The sequence below is a fragment of the Apiotrichum porosum genome (genome assembly GCF_003942205.1).
Source record: "Apiotrichum porosum strain DSM 27194 chromosome Unknown scaffold_3, whole genome shotgun sequence".
Taxonomy (NCBI): domain Eukaryota; kingdom Fungi; phylum Basidiomycota; class Tremellomycetes; order Trichosporonales; family Trichosporonaceae; genus Apiotrichum; species Apiotrichum porosum.
The window spans coordinates 642973-661851 of record NW_021167110.1 but is presented as its reverse complement, the minus strand read 5'-3'; the positions used below and the strand labels follow the sequence as shown (position 1 = coordinate 661851).

The 18879-nt window shown below is 59.0% G+C and overlaps 6 protein-coding genes across 6 annotated transcripts; 3 read left to right on the top strand and 3 right to left on the bottom strand.

The window, feature by feature from the left end:
• Positions 1-270: 270 nt before the first annotated feature.
• Positions 271-2323, top strand: EHS24_005843 (uncharacterized protein; the record flags this gene model as incomplete). The annotated part of the gene is made up of 3 exons (XM_028621321.1): positions 271-672; positions 731-2002; positions 2102-2323. The coding sequence occupies 3 exons, from the start codon at positions 271-273 to the stop codon at positions 2321-2323; spliced, it is 1896 nt and encodes a 631-aa protein (XP_028477773.1).
• Positions 2324-3496: 1173 nt separating this feature from the next.
• On the bottom strand, positions 3497-5771 carry EHS24_005842 (uncharacterized protein; the record flags this gene model as incomplete). The annotated part of the gene is made up of 3 exons (XM_028621320.1): positions 3497-5101; positions 5156-5626; positions 5664-5771. The coding sequence occupies 3 exons, from the start codon at positions 5769-5771 to the stop codon at positions 3497-3499; spliced, it is 2184 nt and encodes a 727-aa protein (XP_028477772.1).
• A 527-nt stretch (positions 5772-6298) lies between these two features.
• On the top strand, positions 6299-6978 carry EHS24_005841 (uncharacterized protein; the record flags this gene model as incomplete). The annotated part of the gene is made up of 2 exons (XM_028621319.1): positions 6299-6440; positions 6707-6978. 2 exons carry the CDS (start codon positions 6299-6301, stop codon positions 6976-6978), a joined length of 414 nt encoding a protein of 137 aa, XP_028477771.1.
• Positions 6979-7399: 421 nt separating this feature from the next.
• EHS24_005840 (uncharacterized protein) lies at positions 7400-10794 on the bottom strand (the record flags this gene model as incomplete). The annotated part of the gene is made up of 7 exons (XM_028621318.1): positions 7400-10201; positions 10322-10404; positions 10464-10529; positions 10570-10589; positions 10636-10657; positions 10707-10712; positions 10752-10794. The coding sequence occupies 7 exons, from the start codon at positions 10792-10794 to the stop codon at positions 7400-7402; spliced, it is 3042 nt and encodes a 1013-aa protein (XP_028477770.1).
• A 321-nt stretch (positions 10795-11115) lies between these two features.
• On the bottom strand, positions 11116-14027 carry EHS24_005839 (uncharacterized protein; the record flags this gene model as incomplete). The annotated part of the gene is made up of 10 exons (XM_028621317.1): positions 11116-11319; positions 11379-11864; positions 11901-12222; positions 12259-12486; positions 12524-12618; positions 12656-12710; positions 12746-12873; positions 12925-13073; positions 13175-13460; positions 13536-14027. The coding sequence occupies 10 exons, from the start codon at positions 14025-14027 to the stop codon at positions 11116-11118; spliced, it is 2445 nt and encodes an 814-aa protein (XP_028477769.1).
• Positions 14028-14489: 462 nt separating this feature from the next.
• Positions 14490-17304, top strand: EHS24_005838 (uncharacterized protein; the record flags this gene model as incomplete). The annotated part of the gene is made up of 5 exons (XM_028621316.1): positions 14490-15386; positions 15441-15521; positions 15559-15697; positions 15741-15960; positions 15999-17304. The coding sequence occupies 5 exons, from the start codon at positions 14490-14492 to the stop codon at positions 17302-17304; spliced, it is 2643 nt and encodes an 880-aa protein (XP_028477768.1).
• Between the last annotated feature and the right edge of the window lie 1575 nt (positions 17305-18879).

The window sequence follows — 18879 nt, the reverse complement described above, 5'->3', positions numbered from 1 at the left end:
GCAAGGAGACAACAAAGGTATGTGTGTTTGGTCAGCACAATCACTGTCCTACCTACTGCACCTTGCTGCCGCACCATCCCGCGCCTGAGCCTTGATGGGATTCGGTGATGGGGCCTATTGTTGTGTCTACACAATACGCTTGTGCTTACATATCCCACAGCGTCTGATTCTTTAGCGCGTGAGGGAGAGCTTGCGATAATCATCAGTCCTCACGCGACCCATTGTCATAACACCACCCGTCTCATCTCGCCCCTCCTTTGGCCTCTTGAAATGGTAGCAACCGTTGCTTCTCTACCTCCCAACATTTTGACCAACAACTTGGTCCCTACAGAGCCTTCGGCGCACTCCCCTCTCAACGACCCACACATGTCTAACTCGCCCCACCCCTTCCCGCCTGTGCTGGACCGGAAGCCGGTTCTGTCATCCGGCGGAAGTATCAGCGGGCCCATCAATCTTCTTGCCGACGTCGCTCTTGATTCCAGTATCAGTGCGACCAGCTTTCAGAAGCCCAGCATAACGTTGCCCTTGTCCTCACCCTCCGGTGCCCATCCTGGCGGCCCACATCCTCACGACCAGGAGCGCCTTCCCAATGTCCGGGCTGGGGACCGTCGTGGCTCCCTTGTCTTGGAACACCCTGGATACGAGAGAAGCCTTGCCGGAGGACACTCGCGTGTGAGCTAGCCCACCACATACACAGTATATGTAACGTATGGCTGACCGAATCACACAGCCGCGTGGGCCTCCCGCTTCCATGGATGTTGATTGGCAGAAGCAGATCCCAAGATTTCCCCAGCAGGCCGTCTACTCGCCGCTGCCGTTCACCGACAACCGCCCGTGGCAGCACGAAGATGGCAACCAAGGCCACGGCAGCAACAATTATCAGATCCACCACGAGCAGTTTAATCGCCCCCATTTCTCTCCCATGACCAACTCGTATCCCGACTACCCCTTACACTCGCCGGTGATGGCCATGAACCACGGTGGCGGGTATACCCCACCCCAGCCCGGAGGACACGACGCCACCAGGATAGGTTCACAGATCGGAGGTTCTGGCAACGGCCGCACGGTCCAGCCGCCGCCTCGTCCAACTGCCCGTGGCACCCAGTCGTCTTCGGCCATCAACCTCACTCGGCCATCAGCTTGGCCAGACCGCAACCACCCAGACAATGCAGAGCGCTACAGCCAGCACATGTCCCTTCATGGTAGGCGTGAAGAGTTCAACCAGTCGCCGCAGGGAGGACCGAGCAACCAGCGCCCCGGGTGGGCACACACTGGCCAGCATGGCCAGCATGGCCAGACAGAGCCTGCGCGTGGGCCACTTCCTCCTCCTCTCCGAAGCCCGCATGACACCGACGATCAGCACAGCAGATATTCGTCACGCAGGGACCAGGGGTCACTGTCGGCCACGACTGTGTCAACTTCGGGCAACCGTTTCTCCCCCTTGAGCCAAAACCAACCCCAAACCCAGCGCGAGATCTCGTCTCAGTCTCGGATGAGCGACATTAATTGCGACCCAAACCCGTCCTCGCCTCCTCCTGACATCGAGGACATGGATGACGATGGCGACAGTGACGATGATGAAAGCATGTCCTCGGAGGAAGACGACGACGATAACGAAAATGAGGACGAGCTGGACGACGAATACGTTCCCGGCTCTCTTTCTCGCACGTCTCCTCGTCGTGCTCGCCGGAACGAACCCATCATCAGCCCAGGTCCAAGTTCCACCCGCCCCCGTCGTGACTCTGTCGAAGGTACTCGTGCTTCAGGTCGCCTTCAGAGCAAGCGCCAGCCTGAACGCGACGACAGCCCCGAAGGCGATGAGCTTTTTGAGATTGCCGAAGGCGAGCTTCCTCAACTGCCGTCACACCTCGATGGTGTCAAAGGGTCCATGTCTCCTCCCAAAAAGCGGACCTACATTCGCCGTGACGCCCAACGCCGCAAGCAGCAGAACGCGCAGGCACAGAAGAAATTCCGCATGAAGAAGAAGGCTGCAGCCGAGCAGGTGAGTAGAAGTGATTTGGGGTGTGTTTTTAAAAAAAGCATTTAAAGACGCCGACCCAGTTGAAACTCGTGGTGGCTGGCTGACAAGTACAAATCACAGATGCGCATCGAACTCGACGAGCAACGGGCTGTGATCGATGACTTGCGGGCCAAACACACGAGCCTCAACAACCTCCTCCAAGAGAAGAACGCCCTCCTCATCCGCCTGCGCAACGACAATGGCCGCCTCAAGCACGACCTCGACACGTGCCGCTGTGGCGCGTACGAACGAAGTAAAGAACGCGACAGGAAGTTTAACGACTATGATGTGCCGATGGAGTAGGCATCACGAGAGAAGCAAAAAAGCGAGAGCGGCAAGCGAGGGTGGAGCAGAAAGAATAGTGCACAGGGTGCACAGGGTGTACAGTATACAGTGTGTGCTTTGCCTCGTGGAATTTTGAACAACACAAAAGACCGCCTCCGAGATCTCGCGCGCCGGCGGGCCGTGGCGCCACATCCAAGCAACCTAGCGACAAGGCTATACCATAATCCGAATGACGGGGTATTGTGTCTATAACTGTCTCCTTGCTGTCTATACCAGCGAGATTTTATGTGTGTAGATGGACCATTTTGTTGTCTCACTGTGGAGATCTGAAGATGCTCTCTGGAGGAATGACAAGTGGGTGTACGGGATGCGCCACAACTGATCGACACGGCGTGGGCGCCGGGGGCTGGGGCTGGACGAGTACCCTCAGGGCGGGGCTGCGGGGGAGAGGCGAGACCCTGGCGCGTGCGCTTGGCACGGGGGGCTGACGCCGCAATCTGGCTGCTGCAAAGCGGCTAAACACCGATGGTACAGTGGAGTGGGTACATGGGATCTCACTGTATCAAAAGCGTGCAGGGCCGCTTCCGAGACAGGCCATTGAACACCACAACCTTGGCTGCCGGTACTCAATTTCGCGCGGTCATTCCTTCGTCGCCATCCTTGCAGGACTCTATGGCTCCTCGTCGCAGATGAGATCTCGTCTGCCTTCCTTTCCTTGCCCTCGCGTCCGCCGGCCGTCGGTGCTGACGTGCTGGCGTGCTGACGTGCTGACGTGATGGCGTCTCCGCGTCTCTGGGTCGCGATGCGAGGTGGGCTGTGCTGCGTGGCGCCGGGGGTGTTTTATGGCGCCCTCCTCGCTTTGGCGGCCCTGGTCGACCAGGTCTTGGCCCCACGTAGGTACCCCGCACGCACGATTAACGCGTGTGGGTGGGTGTGTTGGAGTTGCTGCGCCCAAACGGCCGTGACGTAGTGACGCCAACTGACAAGGCTCAAGATCCCAAGATCCCAAGATCCCAAGATTCGTCTCGTCTCGTCAAGTTCGGTTACGAGAACTGCCTCGCGGTCAGGGGGGGTCCAGAAGACCATGAAGACAGATATGTGTATGAAATACAATGGCAGAGCTACAATTATTTCTCTACCACCTCCTTGCGCACTCGACGTGCTCTGCTCGTTCAACGCTCACGTTCACGCTCAGAAGCACAGCACCGTCACTTCCTGGCGATGCGTGCGCCACGAGCTCATCACACCTGTTGTGCGGATCAGGAAGATGCGCTGGTCGTCCACCATGGCGCCGCCGGGATCGCCGTTGATAGCCCTGCGGACCGTCCGGAACGGCAGGCGCGTCGTGACGTCCTCGGCCCACGCGTCGCCGGCCTTGAGCGTGGTCGCGTCGTCGTGCAGCGCGACCGTGTATTTGTGGTCTCCAAAGTCGGCCTGTCCCTCGTCCAGGTCCTTGGGGACGGCAGTCTCCTGCGTCCACATGTCCGCGTCGCGTTCCCGGGCTTCCGCGCGAGTTCGCGCAACAACGTACGGGTTAAAGTCGTTGACGACCAGGTGAAGCGGTTCGATGGGGAACGGTCCATTTTCGTCGTCCTGCAGTTCCTCGGCCGTCTGCTCGGGAGCCGGAACGGGGACGCCACCAAAGTCGCTGCTGGCCGGGACGAGCGAGACGAAGCGGTATCCAGAGCACGAGCAGACCCACTGGCGACGCAAGGTCTGGACGGCAGGGAGAAGGCGGGCGTGCTCCTCTCCCCATTGATCCCACTCGTAGACACGCGCGTCGGGCTCTGCGCCAGGACCAAACTTGGCCCAGTCACGGCGCCTGCGCGCCTCGCCTTCCTCGGCGAGGTTGACGAGCGTCTCGCGCAGAATGAACAGCTCGAAATTCTCAGTGTGGGCATTCTGGAGGTGGATGGGCTCATCCGTGTCGTCAGACCCAATGGTCATTTCAATAACGACAACTCCACGAGCCGGGTCAAGCGTGAATGGCTTGCCGCGGCCAAGGGTCGGGGCGTCAGCTGGAGGAGGAATGGCTGATGGGTCGGGACGCATGTGGAAGTTCTCCAGTGAGGCACCAGGCGCAATCTCGGGAATACGGAGACGCGCGACAGCGACGGCGCGTGGGGTGGTCTCGTCCTCCTCGTCCCGCATGAGTGGCTGCTTGACGTCGGTCGTTGTAGGCTGGGCAAACGAGTAGATGGTAATGGACGGCTCGTCGACGACCTCGGTGTGGAAGTTTCCCAGGCGGGTAGACGAGCGGACTGTGGCGGGCATAGCGACTGCGACGGTTGTCGGAGTGAGCATGCAGAATGTGCAGGCGTTGAGGGTACGTCCGAGGTGGATGCGGCCCATGACCTCGCCCGTCTTCCAGTTCCATGCCACCATCTCCTCCTCCGAGTCATTGGCGAGAATGGCGTGTGCATCCTGCAGGATACCCATGATGCTCACACCCTCGCGGCTAATGTGGGACACAAATGTGTCGCCCATGACCTGCAGCAGCTGCCGGGGCCAGATGGTGGGCACGGAGGCTGGTGGAAAGTCGAGCATTGGCAACTTGGCGAGCGGGTGGGGCTCGAAGGTGCTCATTGACAAGAGATGGAAGCGGTGCGCAGGCGGCGCAAGGTCATCGTCGACGGCCTCGGGCTCGTACTCGGACACGACGATGAGGTCCTGGCTCGGGTCCATGGTCAAGTCGGCGATGGGAAACTTGACGCGGTGCGCTTTGGTGGGCACAATAGGGTCTTCGAGGTCCGGGTCGTCGACCGATGGAAGTGGCACGAGGCGAATGATCTTTGGCTGCACAATCGTTAGTACGTCACACAGCACGGTAGTGGATAAACGGCTACTCACCCGGTCCCGGGGTGAATCCAAGTCTCCGACCTCGCACATGAGGAAGATTCCTTCTTGCAACTCGTACACCCCTGTAGGGCCCTGTGCACGGAACGTCCGCACCTGCGCGGGCTCGAGGCTCTCCCACCTCTCTTCCCTTCCTCTCAGCGCCTTGTTCTTCCCCGCAGCAGAGAGGCGCGCATAGTCGGCACGAGTACGTGGTGGGACAGCAGGCCACGATGCCAGTGAAACGGAGGCAACAGTCGGGCGCGGGCGGCCAGTGTGCGGGGACTTGATGACACTCTGAAGCGGTGAAGGGGAACGGCTGTGCTCGCTGTCGGCGGACGAGCGTACGTCGAGATGGCTGCTCGAGCCCGAGCTCACCCCAGTCACTGGGCGAGGAAGAAGGTCGAGGTATCCCGCAGTGTTGAGGGCGTTGTGGTACCGCAGCACCGAGTCGGCATCATACAAGTCTTTCATGGCGTGACATGTCTGAGAGTTAGCTGCTAGCCAACATCAGTCAGCTTACCAGGACAGCCGCGCACATGTCCTCCGGTCCAAGACAAAGAAGCACGCGCTGGAGCACCTCCTCCGGGAGCGACAAGATGCCCGTAGCGATGGGCGTGGATGTGCGCATGGTTGTAAAGGTCAAAAGTATGGACTCTTTTGCAAAGGGATATCCGAGTAAAGGTCGATGAAAGGCTTCTTGTTGGGCAGAGCGCGCGGAGCTCGGAGCTGTTCACAGGATTTAGACGAGATGTAGCGGAGGCCGGTGAGATGGCGATGCGATGGAGCGGAACAATGGCGTAGAAAGAAGACGATGGGGGGAACGTGTCTGTAGGATCCAGACGTGTATTTTAGCCACCAGGGTCGACGATGCGATGTGGTGACGACGAGTGTATGAGAAGTGCAGGAGAAGAGTGTTACTACGGGAGTGGGACGTCACAAAGGACACAGGACTTCGAAAGGGTCGCCGGCCGACGTGAGATGAATTTCAGCCTGATCATTAGCTACCGTTTCTAATATATCACGTGACGGTCCTTAAAGATACATTTCTAATCGAACATTCATGGCCCTTCTTCCTTCGCCGCCGATCACGAACTCACGAACAACAACGTAGCAACTCGACCTCACAATCCACCGCATTCCACCACATCTCTCGCGATGGCCACCGCTGGCCCCTCCCGCTCGACGGTCTACGTCTCCGGATTCCCCTCGCAGGCAGACGAGCAGCAGCTTCTTGACGCGTTCATTACATTCGGCGACATTCTGGAGATCAGCATTCCCAACGAGTCGTCCAACGATGGTAAGTTGGTGCTGCTTGGCTCCAACGTGGAGGCGTACGTGGTGGGGCCATTGTCAATGATGGGATGGAATGAAGGGGCTCCGTCCCTGCTTCCACGCCCAGCATCGGCGTGGTGGACACTGGTGGGGGGCTTGGTGTTCCTTTCACCAGTTGATCACGCCTGCTCGTGGTCCCACATACCTTTCCGACCGTTGACCCTCCCACGACACCCACACATCTCCATCGCGTCCTCCCCCCCAAGGAGCTCCAACTGACATTCCCTCCAGGCAAGCACCGCGGCTACGCCTTTATCACATTTGCCAACCCGGCCGACGCCCAGGACGCCATCGACAACTATGACCTGAACGAGCTGCCCGGATACCGCGGGCAGGGCAAGTTCCTCAAGTGCTCCATCGCCGCGCCTAACAAGTTTGGCAACGTTGCTGGCAGCGGCAACAAGTTTGACCGCGCCTTGTGGGAGAGCGAGGAGTGGCTCAAGACCAATGCAGGTGTGGAGGACGGCACCGAGGCCGCGCCAGCAGCTGCGAACGGCGAGTAGGGGGATGCAGAAGGGGTAAAACTAGAAGGGTAGAGAGACGAGAGACTACTATGTATTTCTAACACACTGGTACGGAACTGGGGAGTTGCACTCTTACAACGGGTAGCACTGTGGAGATGTCAGCCAGTCGGAGGATAGGAGTGAAGGGGTGCCGCTCCACCTCTGATGGGAACACATCTGTTCGACTCTCTCGCTGACCACTTGCATTCAACTCTCTGGAAAGACGACGACATGTATTGAAAGCCAGGATATTGACTGTCCATATGTACATGCGCATACGCACAAAGGTACAGTGATGCCTGTGGCGGAAGGAAGGTGTGGCCGAGGTTTTGAATGCCGAAACTCAACAAACCCACTTCTGCAACTCGAATTATCTGTACTCAAAGCACTGCTGCATGTCTCTTCTTTATCGTGTGATACTCTACGGGAGGTTGATGAGCAGATAAGGCACTTCGACGTCTTCTCCTTCGGCGTCGTTGGCCATGACCTCAACCAGAAGGCTCTTCTGCCAAGCTGGCAGCTGCTTTTTGCTAACCTCCGTCACGAGGTCGGAAATCCGCTTCGGGAGGCGCTCAGCCGCGCGAGCGGGAGGAGTGAACGACGACCAGAGCATCGACACGCCCTGCGAGACCATCTGCAGCTCGAGCTTGTGCTCGGTCTCAAACCACTCAATGATCTCCTTGAGGGTAGGGTTGCCGTTGATCTCGAAACGGTCCCAAAGAGTCCAGTCCTTGCCGGTGTAGGTCTGCTTGGCAGCCGCAATGGGCTCGGAGAAGCCGAAGAAGGGCAGGGCCAGGTTGACAAAGCCGTTCTTGTAGTCCTCGAGCTCGTTCTTGCCGTCGATGATCTTGTACAGCTCGAGGCAGACAAGACCGACAGCAAGGGCAGTGGTGGTGGCAATGGCGGGGATGATCTTGCCGGCAATGAGCTTGGTCTTGTGACGGTCGGCCTCGGTGATGCCGTAGTTGCGCGCACGGAGGTTGGAAGCGGCAGTGATAAAGTCAATGTGGTGGTTGGAGTCGTCGTCCTTCTCAAAGTCGACTGGCTGGAGGCGGAAGCCAGCAAGCGACGAGGGGGCAGGGAGACCAGCGACAATCTTCTGAATGTCATCTCCGTCGTCCTCGTCCTGGGGAACGGGCTCGCTGTCGCTGACCTGGATCTTGACACCGCTCTTGGGAACGAACTGAGGAATGTCAAAGTTCTCAAGAGCCTTCTTGAAGACGGCAGGGTCATTCTCGCCCTTGAGACCGTAGTTGTAGGCGTGCAGGTTTGCAGCAGCGACAAGGTAGGCAAAGTCGAGAGGGTCCTCGATGTCAAAGGTGATGACGTCAGGAGCACGCTTGGGACCCGACCAGAAGGGAGTACCGTTCGAGTTGACCTGGTCCTTGGGGAGGTTGAACAGGAGCTGGCTAATGTCATTCGAGTAGTCGGCCTGGAACTGCAGACGAGCCCACTGGATGCACTCGGCAAATGTGGTGGGGCGGTTGACGAGGTAGCGCTCAATCTGCTTGAGCTGCTCGTGGTGCTGGCCCGACGACTTGAGAGTGGTCTCAACAAAGTTGGGCTGCGAGAGGTAGAGGTTCACGGTAGAGGGAGGGTTGACGAAGAGACCGTCAAAGGCCTCGCGAGCCCACTGGATGGTGTGCTCAATGGCGTTGGGGAAGTTCTTGACGGTACACGAGGGGATCGACTTCTCAGGGGGGTCCTGCGACGACGAGTACGACTCGGTGAGGAAAGGGATGACGACCTGGGTGTTGGCCTTGGTACCAAGAGTACCCGACTCGAGCAGGGGCTTCTGGTAGAAGACACAGCGGCGGTCCATGTACTGACGGGCCATGACATTGTCGAGCGCGTTGGTGACGCAATCGAGCTTGCCAAAGAAGGCGTCGCCAAAGGTCTCCTCGGTCTCGGGGCCCACACGGTCCTGGTAGGTGGTGATGTGGCCCTTGAGCTCGGGGTTCATGGCCTCGACGGCGGCGGCGGCAGACTCGGCCTTGAAGTTGCCGACGTCCTTGGCACGGAAGAGGAACTGACGGTTGAGGTTGGACTTCTCGATGGTGTCGAGGTCGGTGACAATGATCGAACCCTTGGGGCCAGTCGCAAGACCCATCATAGCCCAGTTCTTGAGCATCTCACAACCGATGGCACCAGATCCGACAAGGAACTGGCGGTTGTTCGAGATGGTCTCCTGGAAGGTGCGACCAAAGACGGCAACCTGGCCATCGTGACGCGAGCCAGTAGGCTGGGTCTCGGCCTCGGTGGGGAGCTTGCTGGGGAGCGACTCGAGCGAGTCAAAGTACATGTTCTGCTGCATGGGGTGGAACTTGGCCGAGACAGCCTTGAGGACCTCCTGAGCGACAAAGCCGCCAATGACAGCAACCATGGGCGAGACGTCGCCGCTGGCCTGGAACGAGAGGGCCTCGAGTACCTTCTCGTCGAGGTCACCCTCACCGGCGGCAGACGAGTGGATCTCCTTCGAGAGGGCAACCACGGCCTGAGCATCCTCGGCATTGTAAGGGCGGGGGAGACGGCCGTTCTTGTCGTAGAACGACGAGAGGGCCTGGAAACCGACGTGGAGGGTGGCGGGGCGGTCCCACTTGGCAAAGTCGGTGATGAAGAGCTCGGGCTGGGTGAGGCTGTCCTTGAGCGACTTGAACTGGAGGACCTTGGGCATCTTGACCTGGGTGAAGATACCGCCCGACTTGTACTCGCCGAGACCGGTGGTGTCGCCGATCGAGAAGGTGTAGGGGCCCTTGACAGTGACCTGGCGGGGCTCACAGCCGTTGAGGGCGTCAAGGCCCTTGATCTCGGTGAAGGTGACATAGTCGCCGTCTTCGAGGCCGTGGCGGGTCTCGTCAATGCAGGTGACAACAGCGTCGGGGCCGTCCTCGACGTGGACGACCATGCCGCTGTGAGGGTTCTCGCCGGTGTGGTCCACACAGCTGAAATCGTTGCCAAAGTCGTTGAAGACTGAGCCAAAGAGACCGCGAACGTCGGCAGCGATAAAGTAAATGCCCTTGGTGCGGCAGAAGTCGTTGATCTCAATCTGCTTGGCAAGGGTGGTGTTGGTGAGGACAACAACCTGGAAGGGAGCGACCATCTCGGGGGTGATCTGGCCCTCGCCCTCGAGAACGCGGATGGGCACGTAGGCGTTGAGCTCAGCCAGGCGGGGGCCAGTGACGGCGGCACGGGGCTTGCCAACATCGGCCTCGCGGAGGAAGAACTTTGGAGTCAGCACTGTGCAATATGCAGGCATGACGTAGAGATGTCCGTGGGCGATCAGCAGCGAGGGCTCCAGCCACCACAAACTGCGGGGCCATTGTCGCACGCTCTCTCAACTCACCTGAGTGCCGAGGTCGGCAATCTCAACAGGAGCGGGGTCGTAAATGGTGACACTCTTGACACCAGCAAGGGCAACGTTCTTGGCTATGACAGTCAACAGTCTGGTCGGCGCTTGCAAGCAACGCTTCGTCGTGATAACGTACCGATCTCAACGCCAAGACCCTTCATGCCCACAATGAGGACATTCGAGCTCGCCATCTTCTTCATAGCTGCACACGTCAGATCCAAACTCTCAGTTGTAATCCGTACCCTCGTGACCAAGGACGTAACTGCTGTGTCAGCACGCGCTTCGCGGGGGAGAGCGGCAAAACTCACAGCTGGCGCGAGTAAAGGCCCTCTATCCTGTGTTAGCTCATCTGATCCAAGTAACTGAGCTAGCTCCTCACCATCAACTGTATTGTCAGCCTATGATCATGACATTCAAAACTCACTCGAGTCACCCGCGACGGGGTCGACCTCCATTGCAGACGCCATCTCGGAAGCGGGGGGTTGGAAGTGGGGGAAAGGGGTGCGGTGGCGAGTGGATTCCGGGAGTACTGCTGAACAAGCGGACCTAGCTTCTGGCCAGATACCTTGCTGCGAAGATGCGGAAAGTGTGTTAGGGTGCGGAGTGCGCTGTTGGCTACGCAGAGAGTAATGGAAAGATGTATGAAGAGGATGGAAGGTCGAGAGCACAAGGAGATGAGTAACAGGGGCAGAATGGTGGAATGGTGACGCAACACGTGCATAAGATTACGTAATGGGTTTTTGCCAGATCGAACCCTCCCACTACGAGCTCAATTATAGTACTTCTCCCTACTTCTTCGTCGTTGACTTCGTCGTCACGAAGCCTGCGATGACAATAGAGCCATCTGAACATCCGTACACCAATTTGTCGTGATCAAGAGCCAAACTCATCGGGTTCTTGGCCGCCGCCGCCAACCCGGCCTTATTCCAGGCGCCTCCGAGTGGCACCAGCGTCATCTTGTCGTTACTCATCTCCTCCGTTCCAAGGAGCACCTGAGGTTTGCTGTCAGCGGGGACGTAGAGCTGTGGTTTGTAACGACGGCAGCACTTACCCGTCGCTCAGCTCCGGCTCTTGCCGAGAGACGCCTGCTTGTGACGATACGCATCCGGCCAGCTTCAAAAGCGCCTCGTTCCGTGCCAGTAATATCGAGGATTTCCACAATTCGTGGACGGCGACCAAGAGCAAACTTGGACGTCGTGTTGGTCGTTCCTTGCGCAGCGCTCTCCTCCGAGTCGCCCGTAAATGACGACGAGAGCTTGGACGCGAAGGTGCCAGGGACTGGGCCTCGGATGATTGGGCTTGCCACGCTCGAGCGCGGTGTACGAGGCGAGCGCGGAGACTGGGAGCGAGGCGAAGATGCAGCCACACCAACGCCACTTGCACGCGGGCGAACGCCTGGAGTGAGAGGGGCAATAGCGTCGTTCAAGTGTACCTTGGATGGGCTGTTGAGCTCCGCGTCGGCATCTGCCTGCTCCGCGAGCTCCTCTCCTGTTGCCCAGTCCCATGCAAGGCGAATCACAATGTCCTTGGTCGCGCACTGGAATGTCAGCTTATTCACGGCTGTGTAGCTCACCGCCATGAACCGTCCTTCGGCTGCAAACCACGTTAGCATGCCGAGTGCACCAACGCCAACGTCCTTGAGCTTGTTGGCAAACTCGGGTTGGCGCTGAGCAAGCTCTGACAGCCTGAACTGCCCAAGCATCTCGCGCTTGCCGATAGAGAACGAGCGAATGACGCCGTCTACCGTCGCCGTGATGATGTAGTTGTCGAGGAGGTTCATACCAATATTGACGTTGGTCTGCTGACCAAAGCGCACGAGCTTGTGGCCGGTCCTCCAGTCCCAGACGACAATGGCCTTGTCCGAGCCGACAGAAACACACCATTGCGCATTGATCCTAAGAGTTAACATTGGACATAGTTAGCTAACTCACGCAACCGCACGCGTTCCGTGGAGATGACCCGAGAGGATCTTGTCGGCCTTCCATTCGCCGTCCACCATGCGCCACACGGTCGCGCGACCGATATCGTGTGAGCCGGTGACGAGTACTTCCTCGGGGGCATAGTAGTCGAGGCTGGACACAGACTTTGCTGCAATAATCTTTGGCGGAGGAACCGCTTTGGCGTTGGAGATAATGTGAGGAATGTTCCAAACACGGATCCTGCGAGGTCAGAATGGTTCAATGTTCGTAGACCTACGTGTCGTCGTAAGAGCCGCTAATGAGAGTCTCGCCGCACAGCTTGAGAGAGGTGACGTAGTTTGTATGGCCACTGAGCATTGCGACGGATTGCGCCTGACTGTTAGCAGACCTCTCGAAACAAGCAACCCACCTGGCCATTGGTCCAATGCTTCTCCCTCTGCCACAAGCTCTTGAACAGCGCCAGCCTACTGTCAGCTGTCTGTTTATCCCCATAGCTCACCAGTCCCCATCTTCATCGAGATTATAGTTTCGCAGGTCGATAGTTCCGTCCCAACGGGCCTCGAGCTCGCGACACTGGCGGCGCCACACCGTTGGACTCGTCGCGAGCCGGTCGAAGCGCTTCGATACCTTGCGGAATCAGCACAGCTGTTACTCTCTTGCCGCACACAGCGCACGTACCAGTCGCAACTGTAACAGGTCACGGCGGTCTAGGAACTGGATGACGTAGGTACACAAATCGTCGTCCAGGCGACCAAGAACTCCTGTGCGGGACGACTTGAGACTCTCAAGCACGTCAATCTGCGCCTGGATGTCCGAGGGACGACAGGCTAATTGGTGTCAGCAGATGCTGGTGCCGTGTCGTGCGGCCTCGTCACCGTGCGGCCTCGTCACTGCCAACAGTGACGGGACATGTACCGCCGCAACTCACCTTCGGCAATGAGAATCAGCAGACCCATACGTTGTTCCCGGGGTAGCGAGCGCACGACGGTGCCCAGCGTCTCGCGGTCGGCTAGCAGCGTCTCGATCTTGTCCTCCATGCCGTCCTGCCGTTTTGACCGGCGTTCGACGACGCGAGGGTTACACCGGGCGTGTTCTGCTTGGAGAAGCGAATATTTGGTCTCCAGCTCAGTGACGCGCCTTTGCAATCGAGCAAGTTCGGATGTCGCATTGGCAGGTGCCGGTGGTTCTCTGGGCAGAGGAGCTTTTGGAACGGTCTTGAATGGAGTCAGAACCGGTGCTGGTACTGGTTCAAACTGGCGTCAGCTACATAGGACCAATAGGCAGCTTACCTCTGCAACTCGCAGCGGGAGCGGAGCCTCTAGGCGCTCGTCACGGACCGAGCTCTGTCGTGGCAGCTGTGGACTGGGCTGCGAACGCGCCGGCTGCACTGGTGTGCGAGTTTGCGACACTGGGGTGGTTGGCGCAGCACCCCCAGTTGAGAGACGCGATATCGACGGAGTCTTCCCTCTGGCGAGCAACCGGTTTCGCGGTGTGACTGGCGTTGTCGGCGACGCAAGTGATGACATGGACTTGGAGGGGGTGATTGGTGACAAGGGTGGTGTCGAGCCAGATGCAGACGATGTACTGGACACGCCCGGTGTGCCGCGGGCTGCTGAGCGGGTTGGCACCCGCGGCCTTGCAGTTGAGGTGCTGATCGCGGCTGCAGGGGACATGCGCGGCAGAGATGCGCCCGGCGACGGTTTTACTGGGATGCCCGAGCGCGAGCGGTCCAACGGTGATGGAGTGCTGTTTGGCGGTGTGCCGGCAGCTGTCCCAACCATGGTGTTGGAGCTCCACTGGCCACTGGTGTGGAAGGTAGTTTCAAACCAACTGTCCCGTTGGCGTCTGACATGTCGTTAATCCCATCCCATCGCTCTCGTGTGATGGAATTAGCGGCCCCGCAACGATCGCGCCTGGTTGTGTCAATGACGCTGTGACGCGTGACGGCGAAACCCGTGCGAGTGAGCATGTTGGATAGGACGCCTATTTTTATTCACAGGCGCGTCTCCTTAGGCTCACGCTGCTCGTGCATCTTGCCTGCACGCCTGCTTCACTTCCGGTGACCGGCGACCGGGGACCGGCGCGACCGGCCGGAGCGTTCCAACGGCCTCGTCCGGCCCGGTCCACTTGTGTTCACCGGCTCCAACCTCGACCTCATGTAAAGCCCACCAACATCCCGTACATATTTACTTTTTGGCATCAAACACCTTTCCTCTCTCTCTCATACCACCTCAAATTACATCATGGTTGTTGTAGAGCGCGAAATCTCGGGCTGGCAGCTCGCCCCCGGGTCCAAGACCTCCTCTCCTGTCACATCCTTCTCCCTCACCACATCTTCTTCCTCCCCCTTCCCGGACTTTGTCTACACGGTCTCCTTCCCTCTTGCCAACGCGGCCCGTGTCATCCTCACTGGACCGGATCGCCCGGCTCCTCCACACGACAACGTTGTGCTCCCCGATGCCCCACTGTCGTTCACCGTCACCAAGCTCGAGGAGCACACGTGCGTCATTCCCTTCCCTGCTCTCCCAGCGGACGCTCGCGACTTTGACGGCTCGCACAAGCACCGCGAGGTGCGCATCAACTGGGCGGACAGTGTGCTCCTTGAAATCTGGGAGGAGGACGGCAAGGGCGGCATGGTTCGTGTGTGTGGCGACCTCCCCAGCCGATCATACGCTCTCACAGAGCACGGTGTCATGCGCCACTGGTGGATGGAGCGCGACAACGTCCACCTGGGCATGGGCGAGAAGGCCGGTCCTCTGGACCTCACTGGCCGCAGCTTCCAGATCCACGGCTCCGACTCGGCTTGCTACGACGCGTACGAGGGTGACCCGCTGTACAAGCACACTCCCTTCCTGGTGTCTTCCCCGCGCGCTGTGGCTGGCGAGACATCCAGGTCCACCTACGCCATCTATCACACCTCCAACTCGAACGCCCTCTGGGATCTCGGCCGCCACCACGACGACCCCTGGGGCTACTTCAAGACCTTTACCCAGGACTGGGGAGGCCTCGAGGAGTGGTACCTGCTCGGCAAGGGTGTGCAGCAGGTGACTCGCACGTGGGCCGAGATTGTGGGCAAGCCCATGCTCGTCGGTCGCGACTGGCTCGGTTACTTGGCGTCCGGTATGGGTCTGGGTGAAAGTGTGAGTATCAAGTTACGAGACCCGGGAAGATCTCGATGGCTGACAATGGCACAGGATGAACCTCCTGCCCAGGAATTGCTGTCGCAGTGGCCTGAAATGTGCAAGAAGTACGATATCCCATGCTCAGCCATTCACGTAGGTCAAGTTCCCATCTCCAGGACTAACCTGCCAGTTCTCTTCAGGCTACACTGTCGGTCCGGACGGCAACCGCTACGTGTTCACCATGAACAAGGAGAGGTACCCCGACTTCAAGGGCCTCGTTGGCGGTCTGCACAAGGCGGGCATCAAGGTCGTCCCGAACATTAAGCCTTGTGAGTAGCACTGTTCGGTTTGAAGATCTCGCTGACCCATCAGACATGCTCGACAGCCACCCTTCGTTTGACGGACTGTACAAGTCTGATGCGCTGTTCTACAGCGACATTGTCAAGGCCCCCGTCGTCACTCGCATCTGGTCGTCGGGTGTTGGCGTCAACGGCAAGGGCAGCTGGGTCGACATGACCAGCAAGGAAGGCCGCCAGTGGTGGGCCGATGGCGTCAAGAGCCTGATCGAGCTTGGTGTCGATGGCATGTGGAAGTGGGTAACTTGAACTTGTGAACAAGCTAACCCATCAGCGACAACAACGAGTACTACCTCCACGACGACGAGTTCCTCGCCCAGAACGACTTCCCCAAGAAGATGCGCTCCGCAGCACCCAAGGGCAAGGCCACTGTTGGCCTCCTTGGCCGCATGGTCAACACCGAGATGATGGCCAAGACCTCGCACGACACGCTGGTTGCGCTCCAGCCCGAGCGCCGTCCCTACGTCCTTACTCGCTCCGGCAACGTTGGTACCTTCAAGTACGCGTGCGGAACCTGGACCGGCGACAACGAGACGTCGTGGAAGAACCTGCGCGGCTCCCAACCCATCCAGCTCAACTGCGGTATCTCCCTTATGCAGTCGACCGGCTCAGACGTCGGCGGCTTTGGCGGTCCCCTCCCCTCACCCGAGCTGTTTGTCCGCTGGGTCCAGCTGGGTGTCACCCACGCCCGTTTCTGTATCCACGCCTTCAAGCCCACTCCCGACGACCCAAGCGGTGTGAGCTGCACAAACTTGCCGTGGATGTACCCCGAGGTTCTCCCTGTCATTCGCTCTGCTATCAAGTGGCGCTACGAGTACCTCCCGTACTTCAACTCGTTGATGTGGGGCTCGCACGAGGACTGCGAGCCCACCAACGCGTGGATTGGCTGGGGCGACTTTGCGAGCGACCCCGAGGTGTACGCTCCCGAGGTCCTCAACGGCTTCGACGCGTGGATCGGTGCCGGCCAGCTCCTTTCCGTTCCGGCCCTGTTCGAAGGCGAGCTCACCCGCCAAGTCTACTTCCCCAAGTCTTCCGCGACCGACGACAGCGTCTACTTTGACCTCCACTCGCCCCACGGCGTGTACGCTGCCGGCAGCAAGGCCGAGGTCGCCACGCCACTCGAGCACATGGGTCTCTTTGCGCGCGAGGGTGCCGTCCTCCCCATCGGCAAGGACTACCACACCGTCACGCAGCGCGAGGGCCCCGCTCGCACCACCCCGGACGGCGTGGACATCCAGCTCGAGGAGGAAGGCGGCAACGTCGGCCTGGACGACTTCCGCGGTGTCCAGATCTTCCCTGCGCCCGCGGGCAAGTCGTCAAAGAAGAGCTACACCGGCCGCTGGGTCGAGGACGACGGCATCTCCGCCAAGCCCGCCCGCGCCACTGTCGAGCTGACATACACCTCCACCGCCGAGGAGGTCACTGTCAAGGCCAAGTTTGTGGAGCACGACTTTAAGCCCCTGTGGGGCTCGACCGTGCACGTCTTCCTCCCCCTCGCCGACCGCAGGAAGGTCGCTGGTGCCGTGGAGGTGTACGTCGAGCACAAGGGCAGGCATGCGTTTGTGGTCACGGTGGAGTAGAGGATATGACACGCTGGGGATTATACGAGTACACTAGAAAAACTGGTCAGCAGCCACATGAACTTGCAAGGATATATGCCACGAATACCCATGCTTGGTAGCCACCACACACCGACTGCCACTGACACGCCAGCGCGCATTTTCCATCTGGCCGTCGGTTGACCACAGCCTCACTGCCAACCTTCATCCTTTCCTTGACGAGGAGCTGATCAACTGACATTTGTCCTGTCCCTGCGGCATGCGTGATTCCAGACATGTGACTGCAGAAAGCAACGGACATCTCGGGGCGAGACATCGGCCCCACACTTTGAATTGGATTGTTTAACATTAGGTTATCCCTTTTCAAATGGCTGACGTCGGCTCTTGGGCCAACCGATGATATGAGATCGCCTTCCTTATCATTCCTCGTCTTGAAGCGTCGTCCGACTGATCCCTATACTTCACCTGCAATCCCAGCGCCCAGCTGTCTCGCACAGGTGTCTCGTATCCGGCTTTCACACGGTGGATACTTTGGGCGCCGTTGCAGGACGACGCAGACGACGAACGAGACAATGACGACAAGGCCCTTCAAAACGCATTATTGATCCGAAACTCGGCAGTTCCCAATCCATCTCGCCTCGACGTCCTGTAGAATTCCACATAGTGTCATCGTCTCCATGCCGTCCTGGGGTGCAGTGGAACACCATCTGAACTAGGTGACGCAAGTGGCTGGCCATCGACGTGTGCTGGCCGGCGATCTGGCGATCCGGCGACGTGTGCTGGCCATCGACGTTTGCGTGTGCGTGTTCGTATGCGTTCGTGTGTGTGCGCGTCAGTTTGTAGCTGTAGCCTGCTGGCCAGCAGCCTGCTGGGACCTGCGGGCAACTGTCGATATTATTAGACGGCCCAGACACGGTCGAACCTGGTGGCTGAGGGGTAGGAGCGGTGCAGGTTCGTGTGAGCCGCGCGCGCCATTACCATGCGCCGTCCGCAGAACTTGGTATGGTGCGTCGGGGGCCGACGAGTTTCGCAGCAGGTCCACGTACCGTACCACGTTGAGCGGGAGAGAGCGGGGTGACGAGGTTACCGAGGACGTGTTTCTAATGTGTGTGCGGGAGACATTTACAGCGACGCGCGGCCGCGGGATGCAGCACCGTAGCGTCGATTCCTGTGACACTCCTGGGTGGCTGCTGTCCGGATCCGAGAGCGTTCGCAGAATAGCTCAGTATTTTCAGTGGGACATGGCAAACGGTGGCTGTGATCTGTGATCGCTGTGAACGACAACGGCCGACCACAGCGCCACAACCACCGCCGTGACACGGGTACACGGGACAGATGCTCAGTCCTGAAACGTAGACCGACGTACGTGTGACTACTGTGGTGTGGCGATGTGAAGGGCGGCCATGTGGGTTGATATCAACGACGCGCGGCGGTCGCAAAGCTCACTGAGCTCGAGATAGCAGCTCCGTGATGTCATGAACCTCCTGGTTGGTTTCCGAACACTGACGGCCTTCCCAGCAAAAGGTTGACAGAACGAACAGATGCGTGGCATCGTACGCATCGCAAGTCGAGAAGTCGCACAATAGAGCCACAGCC